At 38.3% G+C, this 27,053-nt stretch overlaps 1 protein-coding gene across 1 annotated transcript; it reads left to right on the plus strand.

Annotated features, from left to right (window-relative positions):
* Positions 1-5,307: 5,307 nt before the first annotated feature.
* Positions 5,308-27,053, plus strand: tbk1 (TANK-binding kinase 1). Its single transcript, XM_046039939.1, has 21 exons — positions 5,308-5,438; positions 7,056-7,162; positions 9,170-9,310; positions 10,360-10,489; positions 11,247-11,428; positions 12,304-12,464; positions 13,175-13,285; positions 14,459-14,638; positions 14,875-15,071; positions 15,452-15,510; positions 17,244-17,335; positions 18,477-18,578; positions 18,658-18,736; positions 19,505-19,626; positions 19,724-19,800; positions 21,665-21,704; positions 22,860-22,961; positions 23,106-23,202; positions 24,527-24,630; positions 24,793-24,864; positions 25,555-27,053. Exons 2-21 carry the CDS (start codon positions 7,076-7,078, stop codon positions 25,592-25,594), a joined length of 2,175 nt encoding a protein of 724 aa, XP_045895895.1. The 5' UTR covers positions 5,308-5,438; positions 7,056-7,075; the 3' UTR covers positions 25,595-27,053.

The raw sequence follows: 27,053 nt of genomic DNA on the forward strand, positions 1-27,053 counted from the left end.
AAATCTGTCCATTGAACTCTTGCAGTACTTTTCATTCCGTCTTTTTTTATATTGCCTCATTATATTTTTCTACAGAATATCACTTCAAACGTACGCCGACAATCTCAGACCCGTCAGCTCGAAGAACATATCCAGGTTTTTTAGCGTCTGTTCGAGTCAGTCTGACGTTTGAAAGACTGTTGATCTTTTTTCTTCTTTTTTTTTAACGCTGTGGAGGCAGAAAGCCGGGACCAGAGGCCAAACAGGAGGCGGCATCCGTTCTGTTGCCTTTTTACGCAGTTTTTCTGTAAATCTGTTCTTGACTTTATGCTTCTCGTGACGACCAGAAATATATTTTTCAAAATGACTCGTAGCGAGCGACCCGTTTGTTTTGTTTTCTGAAAGTCACAAAGACAAAAAGTAACACCAGCATGAATTTGACAATCTCAATGCTTTACACATCAACACACCACTTCAGGCTCATTACTCACAAAGGTCGTTTTCTTTTCTTCACATTGAAAGCACAAAACATCCTGTCTTAATGAGGCATTTTACTGTTTTCATTTAAAGAGACAATTCCTCTCGTTTTCCAGAGATTATTAAATCATCTCTGAACAGTGGCGTCTGTTCTCGGCTCATTTAATCCTACCATTGGTTAGAGCCGGGTATCGTTTGCCGATACAACCTGACATTTTGGTACAGATACCAAAGCCCTTTTTTTTAAATTATTCTTTGAGGAATATAAAAAGATCTAAAGAGCCGGCGAAGTTCTGAAACATTCTTGTTAGTTTGTGTGCACACAAGACAATAAGTTATCTAAAAACTTTTAAATTTTGTGAAGTTATTGTCTTAGTGATGCAGTTATTATCTATTGTTTTGGGGCACATATTGATATGTTGGGCGCCAAAGTTATAATCATGGGCCCAGATGTTTTTAAGAAATTTACACAAATTCTTGTGTTAAGAAATATATTATACTTATGGGCTTCAGGCGGCTCCGTAGAATGACTTGTTCTGGAAAACGGTGAAATAATTAAACCATACTCCCTTCAGTTTTTTGCTCATTTAAGAGGAGTCGGGTTTTTTTACATAACATTATTATTATTATTATTATTATTATTATTATTATTATTATTATTATTATTATTCAGAACAGAACCAGTGAAGATGCCAATAGTCCAGTTCCCCTTGGACCAGTGCATGAATATGTCTTTTTGGCTCCCTGCTGCCTCCATACTTCCTCAGCATCTGTCCACACCTGTCGGACAGCTGAGGACCTACCTGTGGTACAATCACTACACATCCAGGTGTGTTTTCAGGCCGACGGCGCTCATAAGCATCACACATACACACACGAACATTTTTGGGGAGACGTTCTCATTCTCTAAACTGCACTTTACAGGACGTTTATTTTTTTATCTTGACTTCTGGTACAGAACTTCAATTTTGTCGTGCAGCTGGAGGAAAGTTGTGAACGGAGTCCGAAACTGATGACTGACTTGGGGAAGAGGAGTTTTTATAGTCTGGTTGGTGTCGAGGAACTTTTATTTTATTTTATTTTTTGGTAAATTGTTTCCTCAAACAAATAAATTGAGCTCACTATGCTTACTTTTTATTTTGCTATGCTTATATTTGTCCTTAATTTAGTGACTCAAACCTTCAGTTTTACCTCATTGCTCTCTTGGATTAATGATTTGTACAGTTTTGTTTAAAGGCTAAATCACTCTGTGTTCTTCTCCTCTGAGCGGAGTTGTTTCTACAAAAAATAGTTTTTTGAACTGGAAAACATCTAAAGTATCACAAACGTAGTGAAACAATCTGTCGTCCTGATGTGTGATACGGGACGTCAAAGGTGACAATATTAAGACAAAATCCATTTAATTCAGACAAAGATCAAATGAAACTACTGAATCTAAAAGCACTCAAAGTGACACAATTAGGAATTTTAGGGAATTAATTAAGTAATTTGAGTACTTGATTTAATATTTTAAGGGAACCAAAAAAAATCCCAGCTTTGAGGGTATAAATCACTAAACTGAAGGAGTGAAATCACTGATTATTGATATGTTGGGCTGGGTGTCGCGTTACATTTCTTTGTTACGGATCTTTGTACCAAAATGTTTTTTCTAAACCTTACTTTAAGAAATAGAAACACTTATTTGGAGCCAACTTTCAAGCCGCCAAAATGAGAACTTTGTCCAGATAAATGAAGTTTAAATTCTGCCATTTTTATATTTATATTGTTAATTAGGGGCATTTTATGTTTTGACTTGACGGCTGACAGTAGAGGGATGATGTGATGTTTACTGGACGCCACGAAAACGTGCAAATTTACATTTAAATCGTGAGAAAAGAAAATTCAACAAGATTCTCAAACTGACTGATCAATGTTAACTTTTACTACCTCAGTGCTGTGGACAGAATTCGGTGCAAATAAGTGTTTCGCTTCGATACCCGGCCTTTTCGAAACTCCTGTCTTCTTTTAGGGCTTCACAGATTTGATAGAAAGGTACAGTAAAAGATATATATGTAATGACGACACCTGGCTGAGTGAAACGAGACAAAATCAACGAACGACGAACATGGTTGAAAGCAAAGAAAGTAGAAATGTAAAAAGATTAAAAAAAGGTTGTCAATTATTATTTTTTTTTTTTCAAAGCACTTTTGTCTCCCGGTTTTATCTGAGGTTTCGACAGGAAAACAGATTTGTTTTTTGTTTTGTTTTTTGAAACGCTATCCTTCGTCATTTTGCTCTCATGGTGCTTTGCGAGGACGTTTTGTGGAGGCGACCAACATTTGGTTCGTCGTGTTTCGTTTAATTTCCACTAAAAGTCTAAGTTTTTAAACGATGACTGCTTCACCTGTAAGCCAGAGATTCAGATGGACCTGTACATCTCATCCAGCTACCACTATAAGCTGTTGTAACTCATGAAATGCTGATTTTCTTTCCCTTTTTGTTAAATATAAAGTGAGTGAACTTAAAATGAGCGTCTGTGTGCTGATTGATTTTTTTTTGGGGGGGGGTTGGATTAACGCCGCTGACACCTTTTTAATCATTCACAATATAATTTTACAAAGAGGAAATTTCTTAACCTGGTGTTGTCTTAAGGGTCAAAATTGACCTGCCCCTTTTGTTTAACAGCAGAGGGGGGAAAACTAAATAATATTTGTTTCCAACTTTGAAAATTTGATAACTTTTTCTAGAGTGAATTAAAAAAATGAAACATTGCCTTTGTTCATATTTTCACGTAAGCTGTAAACCACCTGGGTAGAAATATTGTCTTAGGATAATTTTTGACTCACTGGTTATAAAATCACCACAAAAACACACATAAAAATGGGGAGTTAAGTCCACACAAGGGTTTGAACTACTGTTGAGATTTGCATGAAATTTGAGTAATTTGTTTCTTCTAAAACAAAATGTAAATGTTGATTTGACATTTAAAATGTTACATCCTTAATCTAAACTTTTCTTAAATCACTAATTTACAAGATTTAACTTTTTGCATTTTACATTAAATTTTGGCTTTACAAGCAAAATATTTCTCCGATTAAATTAAGGTTATGTATTTAATATTATATACAAAATTCTCATCTGGTTCCTTCAATAAAAATGTTTATAAATCCGAATACAAAATGTATAAAATCAGTTTTCAGTTTTCACCAGTTTGAATTTAAGTTTCCAAAACCAAAATGTACATCACAAACTAAACCTTTGGTGTTATTAAATGTGTTCTGTGTTATACGTAATGCGTATTTGTCATTAGGGCGGCAACTAATGATTATTTTTATGGTAAAAAGTGTTTCAGTGTTTCCCTAAACCGCAAGATGACGTCCTCGAAGATCATTGCTTGTCCACAACACAAATATATTAAGTTTACTGTCATAGAGGAGGAAAGAAACCAGAAATATCCAGATTTGAGAAGCTGGAATAAGAGAATTTTGACATTTTTGCTTTAAATGAGGACTCACAGAGATGAATCAATTATCAAAATAGCTGGGAATTATTGTAATAGTTGACAACTAATCAATTAAGTGACTAATCTTTGCAGCTCTACTTTTCAGTCATAATTAAAACAACTACCTAATAGTTTTTTTTAATGTTCATTTATTTATTTATTATCTTACAAAAGACAACCTACAGAAGCAGAAGTGACTTCTAAATGAAAAGAATCACTAGATTAATAAAACATGACTCTTCTACACCATATACGGTCCCATCTAATCGCATTATCTAGAGGCATTTTTACATTTTAGTTTCATTTTAACCCTGTGAAACATCTAATTATTTGAAATTAGAGCGTTTATTATACCTTTATGGCAAAAAATAAATTAATAGCACTTTGCATAAATGAGTTTTGTTTAGGATGACGTTATATATTTGGAAAGTAATTGACAAATACACACCAAACACAAATTACTGCCTATTCTCTGAATTGCTCAGTTTTTAGTTAAAATCAATGAGCAACAGACAATTATTAGGAAGTGAGCCTTGGAAACAAATTATTGAATCATTTATTATCTTGATACAGCAGGAAAATGCAATAGATGCTAAAAATATTTAAATTTCTGCTCTAAATATGTCTAATAATGTTTATCCTAAACCCTGAATTAGTTTACTTAAATAATCTAAAAAGTGTATGCAGCCTAATTAAATGCATAATGAAGGAAAATAAAATAAAATATGATTTACATTTGTATACATTTATTACCTTACATATCTGCTGTATATAAGTTGATACACACATTTTCAACACGATTTTACAATGAAATACGTAATTATAAATTGCATCAATCCAGTAAATATCGCTATTAAAGTATCAGAAATTGAATTGAATGTTTTTCTTATCTGAACTTATCTGAATTTTTTGAAACCTCTGTTTTGGTTGTTCAATTATAGGGCCTATGGTGAATGAATATCGGCCCCCTGGTGGATGATCGGTGCATTGCATGTATCTGATTGTATACATATGGGGGGGGTTATCACACTGATGATGTAGAGGTCTGTAAAAGATATGTATCATATATGACTCACTGCAGGGATTTTGACTTTGCATATCTGCGTGTATCATCACAGTGTTAAATATAACCCTAGTTATTACATAACAAAACGCCCTTTAAGTTTTGATTTCCTTCTTCATTTTTTAGGTTCCTCTGCAGCTACCGTAATAACCGTTATGAGAGCCCGCCCCCCGGCAGTAGAAACTGTTAATCCACAAAAAAGTGACACGGTTGCAGGTGAGAGGTTCAAGAAGAGCAACCGGGGGGGGGGAATTCTGCATTGTTTTTTTTTTTAATTCACATCTGCAGCTAGGAGCGGGCGCACAACTTTTATTTCCCGCTGCTATTCTGATCATTACGGTGTTCGTAAACACGCCCCCTTTTCCCCGCAATGTGTGCTGATTGGCCCGCGTCTGTCACATGACCGCGGAAGAAGAGGACTCGGCCGCTGAAAGAAGGGTGAGGAAATAAACAAAATAAAAATGGTTAATTTTAAACATTAAGCCCCGTGATGGCGGTTTATTCACCGGTACCGGTTCGTAGCTCGACGTGTTGGCTAACGCTCCCGGTGTTGAGTCACAGTTAAAGCGGTTAGCTTGTTAGCACGACGCAGTTTTAAATCAGTTCCGTTCCGCGTCCGCAGGAAGTGAAAATAAAACACAGCTCACATTTAAAGACATTTACAGCCAGGAGCTGAACTCCGCCGTGTGTTTGTGTTTTTATCACTTAGTTTAATGTTCCTGGCTCGTTTTTAAACCCGCCGATGTTGGAAGATATTTATTTATGTTTAGATGTTTTGCTGTGACATTACGTTAAACAGCAACTTCACTTACATTAAATCAGATTTATTATAATCCGCTGCATTATTGTCGAGTCACTGCGAATTATGTTTCTAACAGCTTTTTGTTGTTTGAGGCCTGAAACGGGAATTTCCCACCGTGACGCCGCGTAATACGTAGTGACGTGTGTGAACGTCGAGCAGGCAGCGTAACTTATTAAAATTTATTTCTAATTGTTTGTTTTGCAGTGTTACTGTTGTTGCCGCATTCTGACACAAAACGTTTGCAAAAAAATAATAATAATATACAAAGAGAGGACAAAGTAAAACATATAGAAAGATATGTAACAATATACATATGTAAAATAATATAGAGAATTATATGAGCCTAACTTTAATTGTTTGTTTTGCCCTGTAGTGTTACTATTATTGTTGCTGTTTTTACGTTTGCAAAATAAATACTTATAAAATAATATACATTAAAAAGATGAAGTTAATCTGACAAAGTAAAACATTTATAAAGATATGTAACAAATAAATACAAAAAATAATATAGGGAAGCTTTATTTTAATTGATTTTAATTGTTTTGCTGAATTACTGTTGTTGCATAACGTTTGCAAAATATAAAAGAAAGTAAAAAATATATATAGATATCTAACTTAATAGTATTATATAATATCAATACATATTTAAAACAATATGAAAAAATATGAACTTGAATTAATTTTAATAGTTTGCTTTGCACTTTTACTGTTGTTGCTGCTTTGTGACAAAATATAAAAAAATAATGATGATATACAACAAAAAGTGAAAGTAATATAGCTTTAATATTATTATATTATTATAAAATAATGTACAACAAGAAGATAGAAGTAAATGTCACAACGTAAAACTTATACAAACGTATGTAACTCAATACGATTATATAAGATTAATGAATATGTAAAATGATAAATAAAACAGAACAAATATGGAAATATTTAAAAACACTATTATATAATTGCAACGCTACAAGAACAGATGTCATATGGGGGTTAAAAATGTGCAAGAAAATACAGTAAATGTGAATAATTAAATAAATAAGACTACAGAGTTAATGAAATAAACAGTTCACAACATGACAGGAATGAGAGGTTAGTTTGATTTATAGGCTGCAGCATTAGAGGCGGGTGGTGCAACAAATCTGAGGTTCCACTTAACAAGACGCAGAATCTGATCAGACATTTGATGCACGTAAGTGACTCAGCCCGTCCGGAGTATTGATCTTATCGACCGGACGTTGTTTCTGTGTTTCCAGGATCCCTTGCAGCCGTCAGGATGCAGAGCACCACCAACTACCTGTGGCTCATCTCAGACCTGCTGGGTCAGGGAGCGACAGCCAACGTTTACCGCGGCAGACACAAGGTACCGACTGACACCAGACTCTGACGGCACGGGCGTAAATTTTATCAAACAGTTGCATAAGATATTCTTAGTGTAGCATGCAAACACTGATGTTACAAAATCACCTTAATATGGGGACTTTTTGTGCTTACATGGCGGTGGTTTTATCTGGCCAACTACACAAAGCGAGAGTTGTTTAAGTCTGATTTAGATTTATAGGTTGTCTGGGACAGAGGACGTCTCTTACTGAGATATTCAGCTGCAGCACTGATCTGCCACTTAACGTCATCCTGAGAAAAACCCAACCCAACGGTAGATCTAAAGTATTAACCTGATATCAGTTCACACGCAGGCTTATCGCCGTGTTAGTTTTAGTGCAAGACTTACTATACAACAAGCTGCTCAACAAGCTAGTTGACATTATAATAACGAACCGAGGAATCAATGCAAAATACATCAGTTACCATAATTTTTTTGTCTTGACTAAATTATTAGTGTCTCAGCATCATCTGTGTATTAAAGATAAAATAATGTGATATTCCTGGGAGCTGTGGCTGCATTCTCTCACCTTTTCTTTGCAGAGGAGGAGAAGTGCCGCTTTGGAAAACGCAGTCTTTTTCGTGGTCTGACAGCCGACCCGTAGTAGCTAAATAGAGATCCTGGGTATCAAATGAAAGGTCTGTTCTGAAGTTATCTGCCTGTAAAGCATGGGTGTGCTTTTAGTCACAGGAATATTGATCTATATTCACTGTTTTTATCAACATTTCAGAAATGTTTTAAAGATAACTCCCAATAAAAGTCAACATTGGAACAGTAAATATGGCCAAAATATGGACATTCACATACATTTATTTTTTTTAAATTATAAGATAACTGTTGTATTTTAGTTCATTTTCATCAAATTTACAGTTACAATTGCATTCCAGGTGCATTAGAAGATATTCAGTTGCATTACAATCTATTTTATTTGCATTAAAATAAAGCTTTTTTTCTTTACCAGGCAAGGATGAAAATATCATATTTTTCTTTATTGCATCTCTATTTAGTCTGTAATGGTAAAATAAATATGTGAATTTACAATGGATTTATATTCCTTAGAATTCTGCATCTAGGCCTAATGGTTGAGGAGTTATTCCTGGTTCATTTTAGGTATTTTATTTTAGGTGTTTTCCCTGGAAAAGGGTGGAGGTTTCCTGATTTTCCCAACATGGTTGTGGTTTGTAGCAGTTTCTGGTCGGGGCTTAGAGCTTTGATAGCATCATACTGGGACTGAAATAAAAGAAGCTCAGGGGAAAGTCTGAAGTCTGGTTATGATTTTGTGCATCCAGTATGAAATGAATAATCCAAAAATGCGTAAGTTATGCTTGCAGGTCTAGCTAGTGTTAGATTCCCATCAGAGCAGCTGACCAATCAGTAAACAGATAGCAGGTGCTGCTGTCCAGTAAAAACCTCCTCAGGATACACCTGTGGTTCCTCACGCAGGAGGCGGAAATCTGAATGGAAATCACAGATTCTGTTTACATGCGAACTGTCTCTTCTTTTACATCTAAAACACTCAGGTTTCATCTCAGGGTTAGGGTTAGAGAGTTTCACCTCTCAGACGTCACAGTTTGTTTTTATAGTTGATCCAGAAGAGCCGTCAGCCTGTAAACTGCACCAAAGGGGGAATTTCCCACAGCGTTAGACCTGAATCTTTAAAGTCTGCGGATCCGTCTGAACATGATCTTCTGTTTGAATTTTTGATCTCACGTCTCATTTAACGTCGTCGCCTCGGGTCTGTCAGATCAAGTTAAAGCGGGGTGTGGTACGTCTCCACTTGTTTTATTAAGTTCCAGGAGTTTACACACAATTTCAGGAAACCTGCGGAAAATAAGTGCTCTAAAGATTTTATCAATTTTATTATTATTATAAAAATGATTAATTTGAGAAGGAGGATTGTGACGGACCAAAATCTTCCAATCGAACTCCACATTTAGACATTCAGACTATAAAATGTGTCTGAGTTCATGTTTTTGTGTTTAATTGTAGAAAACTGGGGACCTGTACGCCGTCAAAGTGTTTAACAACCTGAGCTTTTTGAGGCCGCTGGACGTCCAGATGAGAGAGTTCGAGGTTCTGAAGAAACTCAACCACAAGAACATCGTCAAACTCTTCGCGGTGGAGGAAGAGGTCAGTAACTGCAGCGAAGCTACGTTAGCTTAGCTTTTTATAAACACTGTTCTCAGGTCTCAGCTGTTTTGTTGCTGCTTCCTGTCGACCTGTAGATTAATTTAATCATCAGATAACCTGACACACACAACGTTTCAAGGGTTGGGTATCACTTCAATTTTATCGATTCAGATTCTACTTATCGAATCTCGGCTCTGACTTCAACCCGTTCACAGATCCTCTTCTTCCTCCACCTCCTTCGTGGCTAAAGTGAAATGAGTCTCTGTCCTAGAGCGGCGTCTCTGGGACTCGTCTCATCTGTAGCCATCATTGGTTTCCCTTCAGTATAAAAGGTGAACGTCAGCTCACCTGTGTTCTGTACCTGAGGCGTTGCTGCTGTTATCGTTAGCTGGAGAGAGCGACACGTTGAACACGTGAAGCGTTCCTTCAGATTCACGCCGCGTTGAAGGAAACGCTTCGTCATGTTGGAGCTGCTTCCTCCTTCGCACCAAACCTCCTTACTGCAGCTGCTGCAGTGTGATGTGTCGTTCTCTTTTTTTTAGTGAAGCTAAACCGAACTTTGGAGCGTTTGCTGCGGCCCGCCACGGTCCAGGACTGGAAACCAGAAGGACTCTCTTCTTCGTGCTTTGTCGTCGTAACAAATGTTAGGTTGGCGCAGCAGCTCCTGGCAGATAAGAGACACTTTGATGGGCTGTAAAACGCTGACTGCAGTTCAGTCAGGAGCTGAGAGACGCAGGAAGTCAGGAACCGAGAAGCAGGATCCAAATGCACGGGTCTTGGAGATTTGGTTCTTGATACCCAACCCTCAACGTTACTGAACATAAGATGATTGTTATCAATAGAAAGATAGATCAACTTCTGAACAAGAGATATTTTCTTCAGATCCATGCAGATTGTTGAATAAGACAAATGAATAAGGTGAAACAATGTGTTTAGAAAACTTTGTGTTTAGTTTTAGACTTGTGTTTTTCATCATGATGAAATGAAAAGTGTTTTTTTAAGATGCCTAGAAAAGCGTTAACATGTTTTTGACCTCCTCTTCCTGTCAGTCCAACACCCGTCACAAGGTCCTGGTGATGGAGTATTGTCCCTGCGGAAGTCTCTACACGGTGTTAGAGGAGTCGTCCAACGCTTACGGGCTTCCTGAGGACGAGTTCCTCATAGTTCTGCACGACGTGGGTGAGGGACAGTTCGATTACCTGGAAACTCACCTCATGTTCCGCATGTATAGTCCGCTAACTGTTTTCACTGATTAGTTACCGTCACTTCTACTTTCTACTTTGACGTATTTTAACCAGAGAAATATTTAGGACTCTAATGCAGGTTTCACACACAACGCGATTTTTAAACTTGCATCGCTTTTATCGCACGAGTTTTAATGATGGAGAACACTCATGCGGCTACATGAGTGTTACTTTACTACATTACATACATACATTACTACAGCTGTATGAACCCATAATAAACATTTTGCTGTGAATTAGTTTCAATAAACGGATCAAACGGATGCCAATGTAACTACATCAAGATGCCGATATGTTAAACATATTAAGTTATGCTTAATCAGGTCTGTCAGCAAGTTTACAAGCTTACAACTTTTAAAATGTTTGTTTTCCGAATATAGTTTGGATCAATCGGGGCTATGCTATGCTAACGTCTTTCATAGCAAAGTACAACGATAGCAGGAATCAAGTAATCAAGTTTTCTTTACTTACCCGGTAGTTCAACTGCCTTGCTGACTTTTCTCCAAGCAGTCTCCTGTTTTGAGATATTTCAACTCGCACGTGATTTATCGCACTCCGCATCGTCTTTGAATTGACTTTGTAGCGCTGTCATCACGTTGTGTGTTAAACCAGCATAAGGATGCCTTTAAAACACTAACCTGTTGTGTTTTGATGACTCTGAGGTGTTTTCTGATTGGCTGTTGTGTCTTCAGTGGCAGGTATGAACCACCTGAGAGAGTACGGTATCGTTCACCGGGACATCAAACCAGGAAACATCATGCGTGTGATCGGAGAGGACGGACGCTCCGTCTACAAACTGACAGACTTTGGAGCAGCCAGAGAGCTGGAGGACGACGAGCAGTTTGTGTCTCTGTACGGCACCGAGGAATACCTGGTGAGAGAAAACATAAGACATCTGGTGTCAGTTTGAATCCTCTTCGTATCAACATGTCAGAAAAGAGATCTGTGTTTGAATCACCAGCAGGAGATATTCAGGAGCTAATTCCTAAGTTTTCCTCATTTCTTAGGAACCAGTTTGTTGTAGGTGGAGATTTACTGTTCAAAGTTACTGAATATTTTGTAAAGTTTGCACTGCTCAACGAATGGTCAGTTCAAGCTGGAAAAGAACGAGGTGTTGGCAAAAATCAAGTTTATATAGTTGTTCTGAACGTCCACACTGAAAGGTGGAGTGAAAAGGTTAGATTGAAAATACATATGGTTAGCAAAAAAAAGTGAGGTTAGCATAAAAATGTTAGCATAAAATGGAATGGTTAGCATTAAAATGTTAGCATAAAATAGTAAAGTTAGCATAAAAATAGTAAGGTTAGCATAAAATAGTAAGGTTAGCATAAAAATAGTAAGGTTAGCATAAAATACTAAGGTTAGCATAAAAATAGTACGTTAGCATAAAATAGTAAGGTTAGCATAAAAAGTAAATTTAGCATAAAATAGTAAGGTTAGCATAAAAAAAGTAAAGTTAGCATACAAATAGTAAGGTTAGCATTAAAAAAGTAAAGTTAGCATTAAAAAAGTAAAGTTAGCATAAAAATAGTAAGGTTAGCATAAAATAGTAAGGTTAGCAAAAAAAATAGTACGGTTAGCATAAAATAGTAATGTTAGCATTAAACTGTAAGGTTAGCATAAAAAAATGTTAGCATAAAAATTTTAACATCAAAAAGTTAGCTGCCCATCACAGTTTCCCAGGAGTCCAAGGTGACGTCTTAAAGTCTTGTTGACCTGTTGCGTCTTCTTTATGTGTTTCCTGTGTAGCACCCCGACATGTACGAGCGGGCTGTGCTGAGAAAAGACCACCAGAAGAAATATGGAGCCACGGTGGATCTGTGGAGCATCGGAGTCACGTTTTACCACGCCGCCACCGGCAGCCTCCCGTTCAGACCGTTTGAAGGACCACGCAGGAACAAGGAAGTCATGTAAGAGTGCAATCACACGGTATAAAAGAAGTGGAGGTAGCCTCTGTGACGTCACCCATTTGTGAACTACTGTTATGAAGCCTCCAGTTTGGCATTTTGGCCGTCGCCATCTTGTTTTGTTTTGGGGTTTTTTGGAGCCTGCGGTGACCATATATGGGCAAGAGGGTGGAGCTAGCTAGCTTGGTTAGCAAGGTGCATCTGTAATTCACGTTAACTGTGATATTAGCTGGGATGCTAACAGGCTTTAAACAAAACGCACTTACCGGAAAAATTCTCCTGATAAGCTTTTTCAGCGGCGCTGGATAAATGTACACAGAGCAGCGGATACGAGTCGCCTCTATCCTGACTGACAATCAGCTTGTAGCCCCGCCCTAAAGCCTCCCCTGCTTCCTGGCCTCTGTTCCTCTGAATTTACTAAATGAACATCATGCTGTGTTGAAGAAGACTTGAAACTAGTGACTGAGACCATAAACTCATCAGGAAAGTGTTTACTGAGGGAATAAATCAGCTGACAAGTAGAAACATTTTCTCACAGACTTCTATACAATCACACTTCTTTCTGCAGCCGCTGGAGTCGCCCCCTGCTGGCTGCTAGAGAGGACGCAGGTTTAAGTATTGGCCTCACTTTGCAAACGCAGAGGTTCCCGCTCAAGAGCAACGTTAACTTGTTTCTAAAGAGAGTTAAAGTGACTGAGCTGCTTGTTCCTCAGGTATAAAATCATCACAGAGAAACCATCTGGGACGATCTCCGGGCTTCAGAAGTGTGAGAACGGGAAGATCGAGTGGAGCACAGAGATGCCGGTGTCCTGCAGTCTGTCCAAGTAAGACGGCGCTGTAAATACATGTCAGTGTTTGGGATCACCTCGTGTATTGCTGACATTCAAACCTTCAGTCAAGTTGTTTTCTACCCCAGTGATCCCCAACCAGGAGTTCTTGGACCTCCGGGGTATTTAAGAATTAGAAATTATAGTATAGTATTAGTGGGAGGACAAAGCAAGATTCATTCCAAACAAATAAGGTGTTAAAGGTTAATGTAACTTAACACAAATGTTTATGTAATGCGTAAACATGGTAAACAAAGCATTTTAATAATAATTATATTATACTGATATATTTTTATTTCTTTTGGAGGACAAAGCAAGATTTGTATCAAACAAAACATTAAAATAAAGTGTTTAAGGTTAGTGTAACATCAGCATAAAGCAATTAACTTTAGCAAAAAACTACCATAAAAAAACTACATTGTGATAAACATTTTTAATGAAGTGTTAACATGGTAAAAACAATTTATACATTTATATTTTTATATTTATTTTAAGAGAAAAAAACAAGATTTCTTTAAAACAAAACATTGAAAAAGGTGTTTTAGGTTAGTGTAACGTTAGCATAAAAAACTAACGTTAGCATAAATTGTTTTACATTAGCATAAACATTTTTATTGAAGCCATAACATGGTAAAGAAAGTATTTTAATAATATACATACATATACATATTTTATTTATTTAAGAAGACAAAGCAAGATTTATTTTAAACAGAACATTAAAAGTGTTTAAGGTTAGTATAAAGCAATTAACATTAGCAAAAAAAACTAATTTTACCATATGTAAACAATTTACATTGTAATAAACAATTTTTTTTACAAGTGTTAACATGGTAAAAAAAAAAAAGAATTTCATACATGAATATTTTTATATTTATTTTAAGAGAACAAAACGATTAGCATAAAAGTAACTTGTAGTTAATTTACTTTGCATAAAGAGTTTGTGTATTTATGGGCACAACACGAATAATATATTAAGATCATATATATTTATGCACAAATGTAGAGATCCAAGAAAAATAATTTATTAAATCGGGGAATAAATCTAACAATCTATCTCTACCTCTCTTAATTGTCCATCAACAAAAAGTTTTGATACCAGAATCTCAAATATGAAAATCTTAAATTATAGCGGTGAATCCGCCTGTTGCGTCCTGTGGTTTGGTGTTTCAGGGGTCTGCAGAGCCTCCTGACTCCGGTGCTCGCCAAAATCCTGGAGGCCGATCAGGAGAAGTGTTGGGGCTTCGACCAGTTCTTCGCTGAGACCAACGACATCCTGCACCGGACCGTGGTCTACGTGTTCAGTCTGCAGCAGGCAACGCTGCACCACATTTACATCCACGAATACAACACGTAAGAGAGGAAAGACACCGTGGAGAGAGGGAATATTCTGTTTACTAGTTTGTAGGATGGAGACATTTTCATCAAGCCTCCTTTAATTGGTTTCATTCATTTCAGTATCCCAAAATCTCTGATAATATTGTGTTTATTGTTAAAACCTGTAACTTCAGATCAGGCTTCTGAGTCAGAGCTGAACCCCCTGGGTTGGACTGGCTCTTTGCCCACTGTGTGTCTCCTTGTGTCCACAGGGCGGCGCTGTTCCAGGAGCTGTTGACCCGCAGGACCAGCATCCCGCTGCACAACCAGGAGCTGCTGTACGAGGGCCGCCGCCTCGTCCTGGACCCCAACCGCCAGACGCAGTCCTTGCCCAAAACCTCCAGAGACAACCCGATCATGCTCGTCAGCCGCGAGTCCGTCGCCACTGTGGGACTAATCTTCGAAGACCGTACGTAGTGCTGCAGAGTGGCCTGCAGGGCTGAACTTAAAAAGGTCTTAAAACAACTGAAGTAGATCTTTAGAGGGGTTATCTCTTCATTCTGCAGGTCAGCAGCGCAGTGATTTACATTATCAAACACATTCATTTCTATTAACTGACCACGTTCAGAATGTGCGTCACGGCTATTTAGACAGAGGCTCATTTAACTTAGCTTCGTTTGTGTTTTGGATTTAAGTTGGCATTAACTTAAATTCCAGGAAGCCTTAAAATGGTTTGTCATGCTTTATTTGGAGAAACTCTTGCGTGTGCAGGTCTTGGAAAATCCTAAATCATTAAACGTGAAGATGGAAAGTTTAACTCGCAACTTTTTTTTTTTTTTGTCTTCACAGCTAGTCCTCCTAAAGTTCAGCCTCGCTACGATCTGGATCTGGACGCCAGCTACGCAAAGGTACTGATTTAACTACATCATGTTAAAAAAAGAATCTCAGATGAATCTACATTTGTTGAAAACGTTTAAAAAGTCAAAAGAAGCGACAAGTTAACAGATCAGTGACTTTCACACCACACTGTGTTTTAATAATGTAGAAAGGACAGTTTTTGCTTTTCAGAGCCACAGATTTCATCCACAGTTTGCTGAAAGCGGCAGGAAGATATTCTGCTCATTTTCAGGTTCATATTGTTTTTAGGGGTCGTACCAGAACAGATTTACATGGTTCAAAAAAACACTATATTTTTGTCAGACTGCACATTGCTGCGGCTCCTCTCTTCACCCTGTGTGTTGAACGCTCCGTTTTAGCTGCAGAGTGAAGCATCTCCCTTCTGCAAGATCTTTGTTGGGAGTTGCACATGCGCAGTACCTAGGACTACTAGCCAATCAGAAGCTGAGTAGGGCGGGTCCCGGCATGCCGGTAACTATGGCCCAATCCCAGTGTCCCCCCTCACAGACTCACAGACTTTGAGGCGCGTTCCCGGGAAGTCCGTGAGGGCTCAGGGCCGTCCCGCTGTCAAATCGTCAAGTGTGCGAGGGCTCTCTCGCGGACATTTTGAGCCCTTTATAGACCCTTTTTGTAAGTCCGCATTTCTGCAGACTTTGACTGAGGGAACTGCCCACAGTTCATAGCGGTATGACGTAAAACACGGGGGTTACTGGGGGAAGCCCGGAAGAGAGAGAAGTATGACGGCAAATCCGCATTATAAGAGAAGAAGAAAACAGTAAACAAACAAGCATCGACACCAACGCTGATGTTAAAACTGTTGAAAGTGTTCTTAACTTAAGATGCTGCATAGAACACATGAAGTCAGAGGAATGCAATCACCTCATTACACACTTTGTTTATTCAACTATTTATTTTAGTTTTTGCTTAATGATGCTGTTTGACCAACAATAGTGTATTGATTAATTACAAATATATATTGACATTTAGGCTACCTCTCCTCCACTCTGTAGGGCGAGAGCCTGCAGGACTTAAAAATAAGGCAAAAACATAAAAAAAAAAAAGGTTGCAACGTGTTTCAGCAGGTAACATGATAAAGTGCTGTCCCGTTCCTGTTTACAGCATTTTGAGCAATCAATCACTTTCCAAGTGACGTCAGTAAAGTCTGCGAGGGTTCAGGGCTTAGGGCTCAGGGGGGACATTGGGATTGGGCCAAAGGCTTCAGTTCATATCTACATGTTTCTGAACCAGCTTCACAAACTAGACTGGAGCAAGAGTTTCAGAGTGGCAAGTTATTAATCTGTAACACATTTATTTATCGTCTCTACATCACAGGAACAGCTTTATGTCCTCTGACTGTGTGGACGGTCTAAAGGCTGGACTACAAACGAGCTGTTTTCAGTTCAGTTTTCTGTGGGAGATGGGAACTCTCTTTGCGGTGGACTTTTTCACTTTGCAAAGCTGTTACATGCACAAAAAAAGACCAGATACTTTACTTTCACCGCGTGACAGTCCAGACGTCGCAGTAGATTATCACAGAAACAGATCCAGTGTGTCGTTACGGATAATTTGACTCCATAAAGTAAAATTAGATCCACTTATCTGCCTTTTGTTAAATATCTGATCTACCGCTGAGAATCCTGCTCACGTGATTGGACACCTCAACAGTTTAACCTGAAGTGCCCTTTATTAAAGTGAATACACTGTTTGAGCACAGCTGAACTTACTCGCTGATGTTGTTGTTCAGACTTTTGCAGGTGATGTTGGACATTTATGGAAAACTTCAGAGTCTCTGCTGGTCTATCAGGAACTGGTGCGGAAAGGAGTTCGTGGTTTAATGTGAGTTCACATCAGACTCTTGTGTGTTTGTGCATGAAGGTTTTTCCAGGTATAAAGGCATCAGCTTGGACTCCTTTTTGTTTGGGTTTTTCTTGACTCAAAGATGCAGATGATCTAATAAACACGTCCGCCCAGTGAGCAGACTGGTTTAGATTTAGCTCACTTCCTGAGCAGAAAAATCAAGTCAGTCAAAGAAAACCGATAAGGATTTAGGAAACATCTTGATGCAAACAAGTGACTGTGGTCAGAAATCTTTTTAGGGATCTTTATCTAACACTGCAAGCTATTACAAAACAATATACATATACTTTACATTACTTACGTGTATTATTATTATTATTATGTGTGTGTGAACATATTGGAACGCCCCCGTATTTCTAGTTTTTATGTAAATCTAAGTAGTTCAAGTCCAGTGAAAAACCTTAAATGTACCAAATTAAGCAAACTGACAAAGTTAAAAATGTTTACGTCACCAAAACAGACATTTTTAGATCTAAAATGAACAGTTAAAGAGTTTTGCTCATTATTTCACTGTAGGATTAACCGATGACCAGCTGCTCTGTCTTTCTTCATTAATATTATTTAATATATATATAATAAAGTACAAATAAAACCTCTGAGGGTGCAGTAACAGGCTGTTCCAAGGTGCTTACTGTTATGTGTTTACTTTCCTTCCACTGCTGCAGGAAAACTTGAAGTTGTTAACTCATTATTAATCCCTGAATATTGTAAATCTTTGAAATTTACATTTTTCCCCATTTTTGTTGACCTAAACTTTGTCTTTACCTTCTTTGGTTATTTTGCAGCAGTGGAAGGAAATGAAGCCTTGAAACCCATTTCTATATAAGCACCTTGGAACAGCCTGTTAATACACCCCCAGAGGCTTTATTTGTACTTTATTATATATATATTATATAATATTAATGAAGGAAGCCGGAGCAGCTGGTCATCAGTTGATCCTACAGTGAAATAATGAACAAAACTCTTTAATTAAATTGTTAATTTTAGATCTGAAAATATCTGTTTTGGTAAATATTGTTTTTATTTTCCTTATGTACCATTTAAGGTTTAGTGTTTGTGATACATTTGAGCGGTAGTGTTTTGATGTTGAAAACATAATCTCTTGTCTGTCTTAATCCAGCGAGCTGATGAAGGAGGACTACAGTGAGATTCAACACAAGAAGTCGGAGGTTTTCCATCTTTGTAGTTACTGCACACAGATCCTGGAGAAGACTGAACAGCTGTGAGTGACTCGCACGCACAGTAATAAACAGAATTTAACTTTACACGCGTCATGTGACCTCCTGTCTCCTGTCGCGCAGGTTTGAGGTGCTGATGCGGGCCAACATGATGTCATCAGAATACGACGAGATCGCAGACATGCACAAGAAAGTTCTCAGAGTGAGCGCTCGCTTTATTTAGGTTTTTACATGTTTAGCTGTTTATGGTCGGGAACTTGATTCATGTCTTTAAGTAAAGTGACTACATAGCGAGCAAGGCATTCCTCTGTGGTTGCTAGAGCTAGAGGTAACGATTTATTTCAGGCAGGATCACGATTTTGTCACAATTCATTTTCATGTTGGTTTGTAAGACCAAGAAAGAACGTGCCGTTTGCTTCTGCATATTTAAAATCACAAAGACAGGGAGGGACTTGTTGCGGATATAGATTGGCGTTTACAGTAGCCAGTAGCGCTGAAAGTGCGTTACGCCCCCCCCCACCTCCTCATGCAGACTGGTTCCAGCTCCCAGTGAATGAACACTGCAGCGGGACCGGGTCTGAACACAGCCTCCAAGACCGACGGAGGCCAGTTCGACGACAGGGAATACAGGCCGGCCTGAAAACGTCCAGGGGTGTAACGTTAACACTAACACACACCCCAGGTGCTCTGAGCTCCCAGTCCGGGCTGAGTCAGCTCTCACCGCTAGTTGCACAGCTAACTGAGTTAATTAGAAAACAGCAGCTAGTATGCCGCGGTTACTTTAGCAACAAGTAACGCTATCTCTGTCAGCAAACTCCGCAAATCACATAAAGCGTTGAGGCAGAGCAGCCGGGCGACATGGGGAACTTTAGATTTGACTGAGATGTTTATATTGACTGCTAAGGTGTTACTGAGTGGTCTGTTGGTGTTTATTAGTATGTACTCGTGTTACATATTGGTGTGTGTGCAGATCTCCAGCTCTTTGGAGCCCATTGAACGAACAACACAAGACATCAAGAGTAAATTCCTCCCAGGAGGCCTGCTGACTGACCTCTGGACACAACAAGTGGGGACACACCCCGAGGACAGGAAGTAAGGCCGTCTGTCTGTGTGTGTTTACATGTAGTAATGTGTAATATAAGCATGGTACAGTATAACTAGATGTGTGACGGTGAGCTTGTCTCTGCAGTGTGGAGAAAATCAAAGTGCTGCTGGACGCCATCACGGCCATCTACCAACAGTTCAAGAAGGACAAGGCAGAAAGACGTGAGTTCTCCCAAACAAACAATAGTCTAATAAAGAGCTCGTTAGCTGTAAAAACTGGGGGGCTAATATATTATATATCCAGTCCAGTCGTACTCAGTAGTTTGGAGTGAAATTCTTAGTTAGGATTTTCATAGACTGTGTAAGTCGAATAGGGCTGCAACGATTAGTCGGCGTGATCGAAGGCGTCGATTATTATATAAAATTCGTAGACGTGAAATTTCATTGTAGACGGGTGTTACAGAGATGCCGTTGAAGGCCCGGATCACACAGAACGGGTTTTTTGCAGTGAGAGTGTGTTTTTGCGCCCTGGGGGTCTCGCGTTTTGGCCGCCTGCTGCGCCTTTTCGAAGGAGCGCTCTGAGCACACAGAGTTAAAAAAAATTCAACTCTGGGCAGAAAAGCGCCTGACGTCATCCGCGTTGTTTTTCCCATTGTCCAATCGAATGAAAGGACAGACGAGTCCTCAGTTGTGCTGACGGAAGTTTCCAGTTGCTCGGATTGTCCGGAGACGCAACAATCTGTCCCCGAGTCATCCTAAAATAATCCTTGAACCGACAATCATTAAGACGAAGCCCCTGGACCAGCTGGCGGTACAGATCTCCGTTTCCTGTCTCCTTCGTGTTTGTTCACCTCTCACCCTCAAACAGTGCCCGAGCAGGCGCCCTGCGTTTGTCTGTTTTTTTAAAGCAGATGTTTTTAGCAACAAAAGACTCAGACCTGTGAGTTGTGATCAAGTTTCTGCTAATATGACCGTTATTACTTAGCGGCAAACCGGAGATTTCAGATCGCTGGCGCTATAATCTTTGATTATAGCAACATGAAAAAAACGCAGCGCACTGCCCTTTTTCAAATTCAACCAAAAGGCGCTGCTGCGTTTTGGAACCTGCAAAGCGCTTTCTGTCTGATCAGGGCCTAAGGGAGGATAGAAATAAACAGCCAGAAATGTTCCTAATATGAAGATTGCTAACTGCAGTGTCGACTACTGACTACTCACGAAGAAGCAGCTGTCACGCCAGAAGCGGAAAGCAGCGGAGAAAGAGGCGGAACAGCTGAACGTTTTTTGTTTTTACAAGTTTTGTATAACATTTCATCACTAAATACTCTTTTGAGGCGAGAAATCAACTGTGTAGAATTTGAATATCGGCAGTTTTACCAAAGTTGATGGCGAATCAAAAATGTTTTCGGGGGTTGAGAAGCTCCAGAAGCGCCCGCGAGGTTAGTGGTCGGCCGGTCTCGCCCACAGAGCGCCCTGGTCCCAGTTACAACAACAGATCAGCAGAGGAAAGGCCACAGCTGTAAGATAGTTTCAGTGTTCATACCGCTGTTATTCTGTCTTTGCAATCTGAGTAATGCTTTAACATTTTAAAGTAAATCAAGAAACATCTGGCTCGTGCTGTCGCCTACAGAACATTCTCCACAAATAAAACTTATAAGCACTTTGGAAAAATAAACTACAGAAGTATGAAAGGTGACTGTTGCTTTATTATTCTAAATAGACATTGTTAGAGTACGGTTGTGGTTATAGTTTTTACTTTTAATGTGCTTTTATTTTATAAAGTTCCAAAGTAAAAATCTTTGCAGTGTTTCCCACAGAAGGACAGTGTAACTGTGGCCAGCGGGGGGGATACAGCGTGTTAGCCTCAAAAACCCAGCTGTTTTCTAACATTAACGTTAGCTCTCCTTATTAGTTTTGTTGTATTGTGTGTTCGCCATCTTGGATTAATTTAGCATGCTAATTTAATCTAAAGAAAATCACACTGTTAAAACCAAGATTTCATTTATTTTCTTTAAATAGTTCTTTATCTGTTTTGCCTGTTTCTTCTGCTGCTTGTGATGTAAGATGTTATTTTACATCCTGTGTTTAGGTCTGCCGTACAACGAAGAACAGATCCATAAATTTGACAAGTAAGTGAATTAACAGCAGTTTTTTATGAGATATCACTGACATGTATACATGTGTACTGCGCTACAAAGGCAAAACAATTGTGACCTGCATATGTGGTCAACATGTAGTTTTAACCTGTATCTGACTTCTGTTTGAAAAAGTCATGTCATAGAAATGTTTCTGTGAAGACAGCTTTCTGTTACTAAAAACCAGACCTAAATACGCTGTGTCTGCACTCTGGGTATTACTACACTCAATTCAATTTTGCTTTATTGGCATGAATGTAAAACAACAATATTGCCAAAGCTAAAAAAAAAAATTACAAAAGAACAATTAATTTCATACATTCCATTAAATAAGTAAAAAAAAAAAAACAGTAAGTGTGTGTTAATAATAGTAAAAAATATATAAAATACATAAAATATGAAAAAAGTAAATATTAAAAAAAACTGTGTGTGTGTGTGTGTGTGTGTGTTAAAAAATAATATATAAAATGTGAAAACAAAGTAAAAGTAAATATTAAAAAAACAGTTAAAAATAATGGTAAAAATATATACAAAATACATAAAATATGAAAACAAAGTAAACAAACAGTAATTGTGTGTTGTGAATTCAATTGATATTTTTCATAAAATAAATAAATCAGTAAGTGTGGGTCTATGACAGTGGGAATAATCATCCTTTTTTATCTGTTTGCTAGTTTCCTGTAAACTTTCTATGGCACGCCGTAACATTTATTCCTTAAAACTTACTAGTTGTTATTTAAAAGCTACTAGTACTTAATTATGGCGCTTTTCCATTAAGTTGTTGCTGCAGCGTTCTGTGTGACGGTGGGAGCAGAGGCCTCTGTGAGCGGGCGGCTGGCCCTATCTAAATTACAGATACTAGCAAGAATGGAATAGTCACTTGTAACTAATGAATAGGTGATATCTGAACTGCAGAGCCCCGTAGATTTTAATGGGAAAACTGTGCCATTAGTTACTAGTATCTAATAATTAAGTACTAGTAGCTTTTACATAGCGACTAGTAAGTTTTAAGGAATAAATTATAAAACGGCGTGTAGTTACTGTCCTCGGCTTGCAGGGGGCAGCCTATCCGACTCCCATTAGTGTGAACTTCCTTCTGTCGGGTTTTATTTCGAAGTCTTAAACCTGTGTGTGTGTTTTCTCTGACAGACAGAAGTTGGTCCTTCACGCCGGTAAAGCCAGATCTCTGTTCACCGAGGAGTGTGCCATGAAGTATCGTCTCTTCATCTCTAAGAGTGAAGAGTGGATGAGGTAAAACACAGAAACCTTCTCCTCTTCCTCCACACCTCACCTATGTACCACAGACAGGAAGTGGCCCTAGTCTCTCTGTGGCTTAGTGAAGCATCAACAGTGCGCGCTCGGTGTGTTAACAGCGTCTCGTTTTAATGTTTTCAGGAAGGTTCATCACGTGAAGAAGCAGCTTCTCGGTCTGTCCGGTCAGCTGATCAGCACCGAGAAGGAGGTGACCATGCTGATGGAGAGAGCCATCAAGGTAACTCAGTATTTTCCACGTACACTGAGGAAGACTCCGTAATTAGAGCCCAAAATTCAAGCGTGGCGAAAGAGATAAAAGCAGCCCCTTCGCCGCGTTTCACCAAATTGTATGAAATTTTTGTGGAAGGTGCATCATATCCAGACCTACAAAAAATCCTCTTGGAGCAATACTAAAAAACCCAACCGGAAGTCGGTTTCATTTTAAATTTAAAAATTTTGATTTAAAGTTTTGGTGATTTAAACATTCCAAACTTTAATGAAGTCCTCATAGAGAATGAATCCGATCAACATACATTTTTTGCATTGCATTCTAAAGGCATTGACGATGAAAAGTTGTGCTATTTGTGAGTTTTCGTCGACGGGCGTGTCCGTGGCGTGGGGTCAAATATTGATGATTTTGCTATAAAACGGGAAGTTGTTATAACTTCAGTGTACATGCTCAAATATTTTACAAATTTGACAGGTGTGATGACAGTCCCGCTCTGAAGACACCTACAAGCCAAGAGGTGCATTTGATTTCATGCAGCGCTGACTAGTGAAAGATATTTTAGGTGGGGCTGTGCCATATCCAGTCAGTTTCAGTAACCGTTCCAATACAGTTCAGCACAAACTGCAGGATACCGGCGCTTTGTGAAATAGTCAGAAATTATTTAACGCCAATATTATATTATTATTACTTCAAAAATGTTTATTTTGAAAAGAAAAATCAAAAACTTTCTACCACCAGGGAGGGCGGCGCCCTAGCTCCCTCTATGGGCCAGCCGCCACTGCATGCTCGTTAGAAATTGTTTCTGACTTTCACCGGCGCTGCAAAACGTCACCATGTCACATGACATGAAAACCAGTTGGAATCACCTTTTGTCATTGATTTCAGCTCACAGTAAGCTCACACAGGTAGAATGTGTCCAAGTTAACGGCGCCGTTTTTATACCCCGCCCCTGCAGTCATCAAGTTGGCGAAAGCGAGCCGCAATCATCTCAAATGCACCTGATATTCAATTAATGTTATAGCACCCCCTACTGGCAACAGGAAGTACGCTTTGTATGATGGTGCTCATTTAATTTAAGACACTTACTTACTGTACTGGTAGATTTTGCGGATGTTCTCTAGCGCCACAGGGGACACAGGAAGTGACGTTTAACTTCTTCGTGAGGCATCAAAAGCACATGATAACTCAGAGCCATGCTGATGAGCAACTGCCCTGTCGCCGCAACATGCCCCGACATGCTAGGGCCCATCCGACACTGCTTGAAGTTTTAATTAGATGTTGGTTTCCTAACGAGCTGTAGTACATTAAACGAGGTTTTACTGTGTTTGTGCAGCTTCAGGAACAGCTGCCTCAGAAAGTTCTTCCTCTGGTGTCCAGTGGGATGAAGCCTCAGTCAGCCTACCTGAGTCAGAACACGCTGGTGGAGATGACACTCGGGTGAGACCTTCATTTACTCTTAATCATCATCATTACAGACATCTGACAGGGAAAAAAACACTATTATTTATTTTTTAGTAATGGATTTACATATCAATTTTCCTATAATATTAATTTCTCTGGTGACCTCATCACATAACCACGTGACTTGCTGTTTTTCAGGATGAAGAAGCTGAAGGAAGAGATGGAGGGAGTGGTCAAAGAGCTGGCAGAGAACAACCACTTCTTAGAGAGGTCAGTCAGCACAACAAGTACATGGTTAGCCTAGCTTAGCACAAAGACTGGAAACGGGAGGAAACTGCTAGCCTGGCTCCATTAAGGGCACCTTTGAATTTGCACTTCAAATTGACTTGTTAAGGTGCAAATTTAGTTGTTTCTTATCTAGTTAAAAAAATGTAATTTATCCTGACTGACAGGTTGCCACTTGTTAATCAGCTTGTAGCCCCGCCCTAAAGCCTCCCCACCTTCCTGGTCTATGTTCCCCTAAATGGGACCATAGAAGTAGAAACATTTTCTCAGAGACTTCTATACAATCACACTTCTTTCTGCAGCAGGTGGAGTCGCCCCCTGCTGGAGAGAACGCAGGTTTAAGACACTTTCCCTGCTTGATTGAAATTATTAAAATGAATTATTTTATTTCCCATTTGAGTTTTCAACCAATACTTTATTGTTTTAATTACGGTCAAAGTTTAAGAGAAGCTTTCAAGGTATTTAGTCAATTTTAAGGTTTTAGGGGTTTTATTGTTTAAAATTCCTATAGATTAGTATCTATTAATGACTTTGGGTTCAACCTGTAAGAAAACAAACATATCCATTAAGTCAATCTAAAGTTTAAATTCAGTCCGGTCTCTGTGCTAAGCTAAGCTAATCACTACCTCCAGTAGGCGATGGCTGATGAGATGCTGACATGTGTTTCTCCTGCAGGTTCGGGACTTTGACGCTGGACGGAGGTCTGAGAGGCTGAGAGACACAATTCTTGTAAATATTCAGTGTGTTTATCTTGTAAATAACTTGAGACTGTAAGACGAAGCTTTTTGTATGAAGGCGCTGTTACTCTCCTGCAGACTCGCTCGGCCTCAAATGCTTTGTTTACCTGGTGGTCAGTCAACAAACTCAGAACTATTTCATTAACTCTTAACTTACCCTTGAAAACACAGCAATCACTTAATTAGCCAATAAAATACTGTAGATTCTATTGGACACTTAACTGTCCCCTTAATTTAAATATTAATGTGGAATATTTGACAAATCCAATAATGATAAAATCAAGGTGCTATTTATATTATAAATATATATATATATTATATATTATTATAGGGTTAAGGGATTCTGTGTTAATGATTTATATTTTAAGAGATTCTTATTGATTTAAAGCAATATATACATTAATGTCTTTTCTGTAACTGTTCTTTGGGCGTAAAAAAACTTTAAATTTTAAAAATCGACATTACAGGTCCACCTTTGTTTAAACCTAAATCGCTAATTCATTTTTACATTTAAACATGGAATTAATACTGAATAAGAATCTCTTAAAATTTAACAATTAACTTGTAGTTAAAAGTCTAGCGTACACCTTAAATCTTAAAACCTTACATTCATCATTCATGGATTTGACAAATACTAAAGTTGATGTGTACATTAGAATCTACTTCATTTAGTTAATTAAGGTCTTGAAACTAAAGTGTTAAAGGATTTTCCTTTGTTAAATTAATGGACAAATTAAGGACTTCGGGCTAACAGAATATGTTGATTCAGATTAAAGGTGTAAATTAAGGATTATTATATCATGGTGATTGTAATAAATACAGGTTTTATGCATGATTGAGTTTTACTACAAAGTGTCTTTGGAGTAAAAACTCCTTAAAATGAACACTGTAAAGTTATAGGCACCCTTAAAATGGACCAAATAATATTTTGAACTGAATTTTAAATTCAAATTCATAATTTAAATATCAAGAATTAAGGGGTGGCTTTCATGCTAATTAAGGGGTTTCAGTCCCTTAAAAGGGCCTTCAACTGTGCAGATAATCCTTTAAAAATACATTAATTATCTCCTCCCTTAACTATTAATGGGTAAGAATTTTACGGGACTAAGTTGAAAAATGCTGATTGTATTAGATGTTTATTTATTGTTCTAAAAGGGCGATCAATAATCATTATGAGTTTATTAGCTTGTCACATTTTCTCTCCAGACAAGAAGTTGCTGGTCGATCATTTGTAACTTGCAGAAATACCTCCTGCCCGTTCACCTCAGATCATCTTCACCTTTTACTCGTTAGAAGATGTTCATGTTCGGTTTTGTTAATGTTTTGTTTTGTCAACATTGAAAATGCTCAATGACATGTAAATAAATAAATATAAAAAAATGTCTGTGTTCTGTTCAAACGGATATTACTAAATTAAAATTGTCAACATTTTGAAAA

Source organism: Micropterus dolomieu, linkage group LG23 (assembly GCF_021292245.1).
Source record: "Micropterus dolomieu isolate WLL.071019.BEF.003 ecotype Adirondacks linkage group LG23, ASM2129224v1, whole genome shotgun sequence".
Taxonomy (NCBI): domain Eukaryota; kingdom Metazoa; phylum Chordata; class Actinopteri; order Centrarchiformes; family Centrarchidae; genus Micropterus; species Micropterus dolomieu.

Coding starts and splice junctions, on each gene's coding strand:
- tbk1 (XM_046039939.1), top strand. CDS start 7,076: ATGCAGAGCACCACCAACTACCTGTGGCTCATCTCAGACCTGCTGGGT. Junction 13,286..14,458: donor GTGTCCTGCAGTCTGTCCAA/GTAAGACGGCGC, acceptor TTGGTGTTTCAG/GGGTCTGCAGAGCCTCCTGA. Junction 24,865..25,554: donor AACAACCACTTCTTAGAGAG/GTCAGTCAGCAC, acceptor TTTCTCCTGCAG/GTTCGGGACTTTGACGCTGG.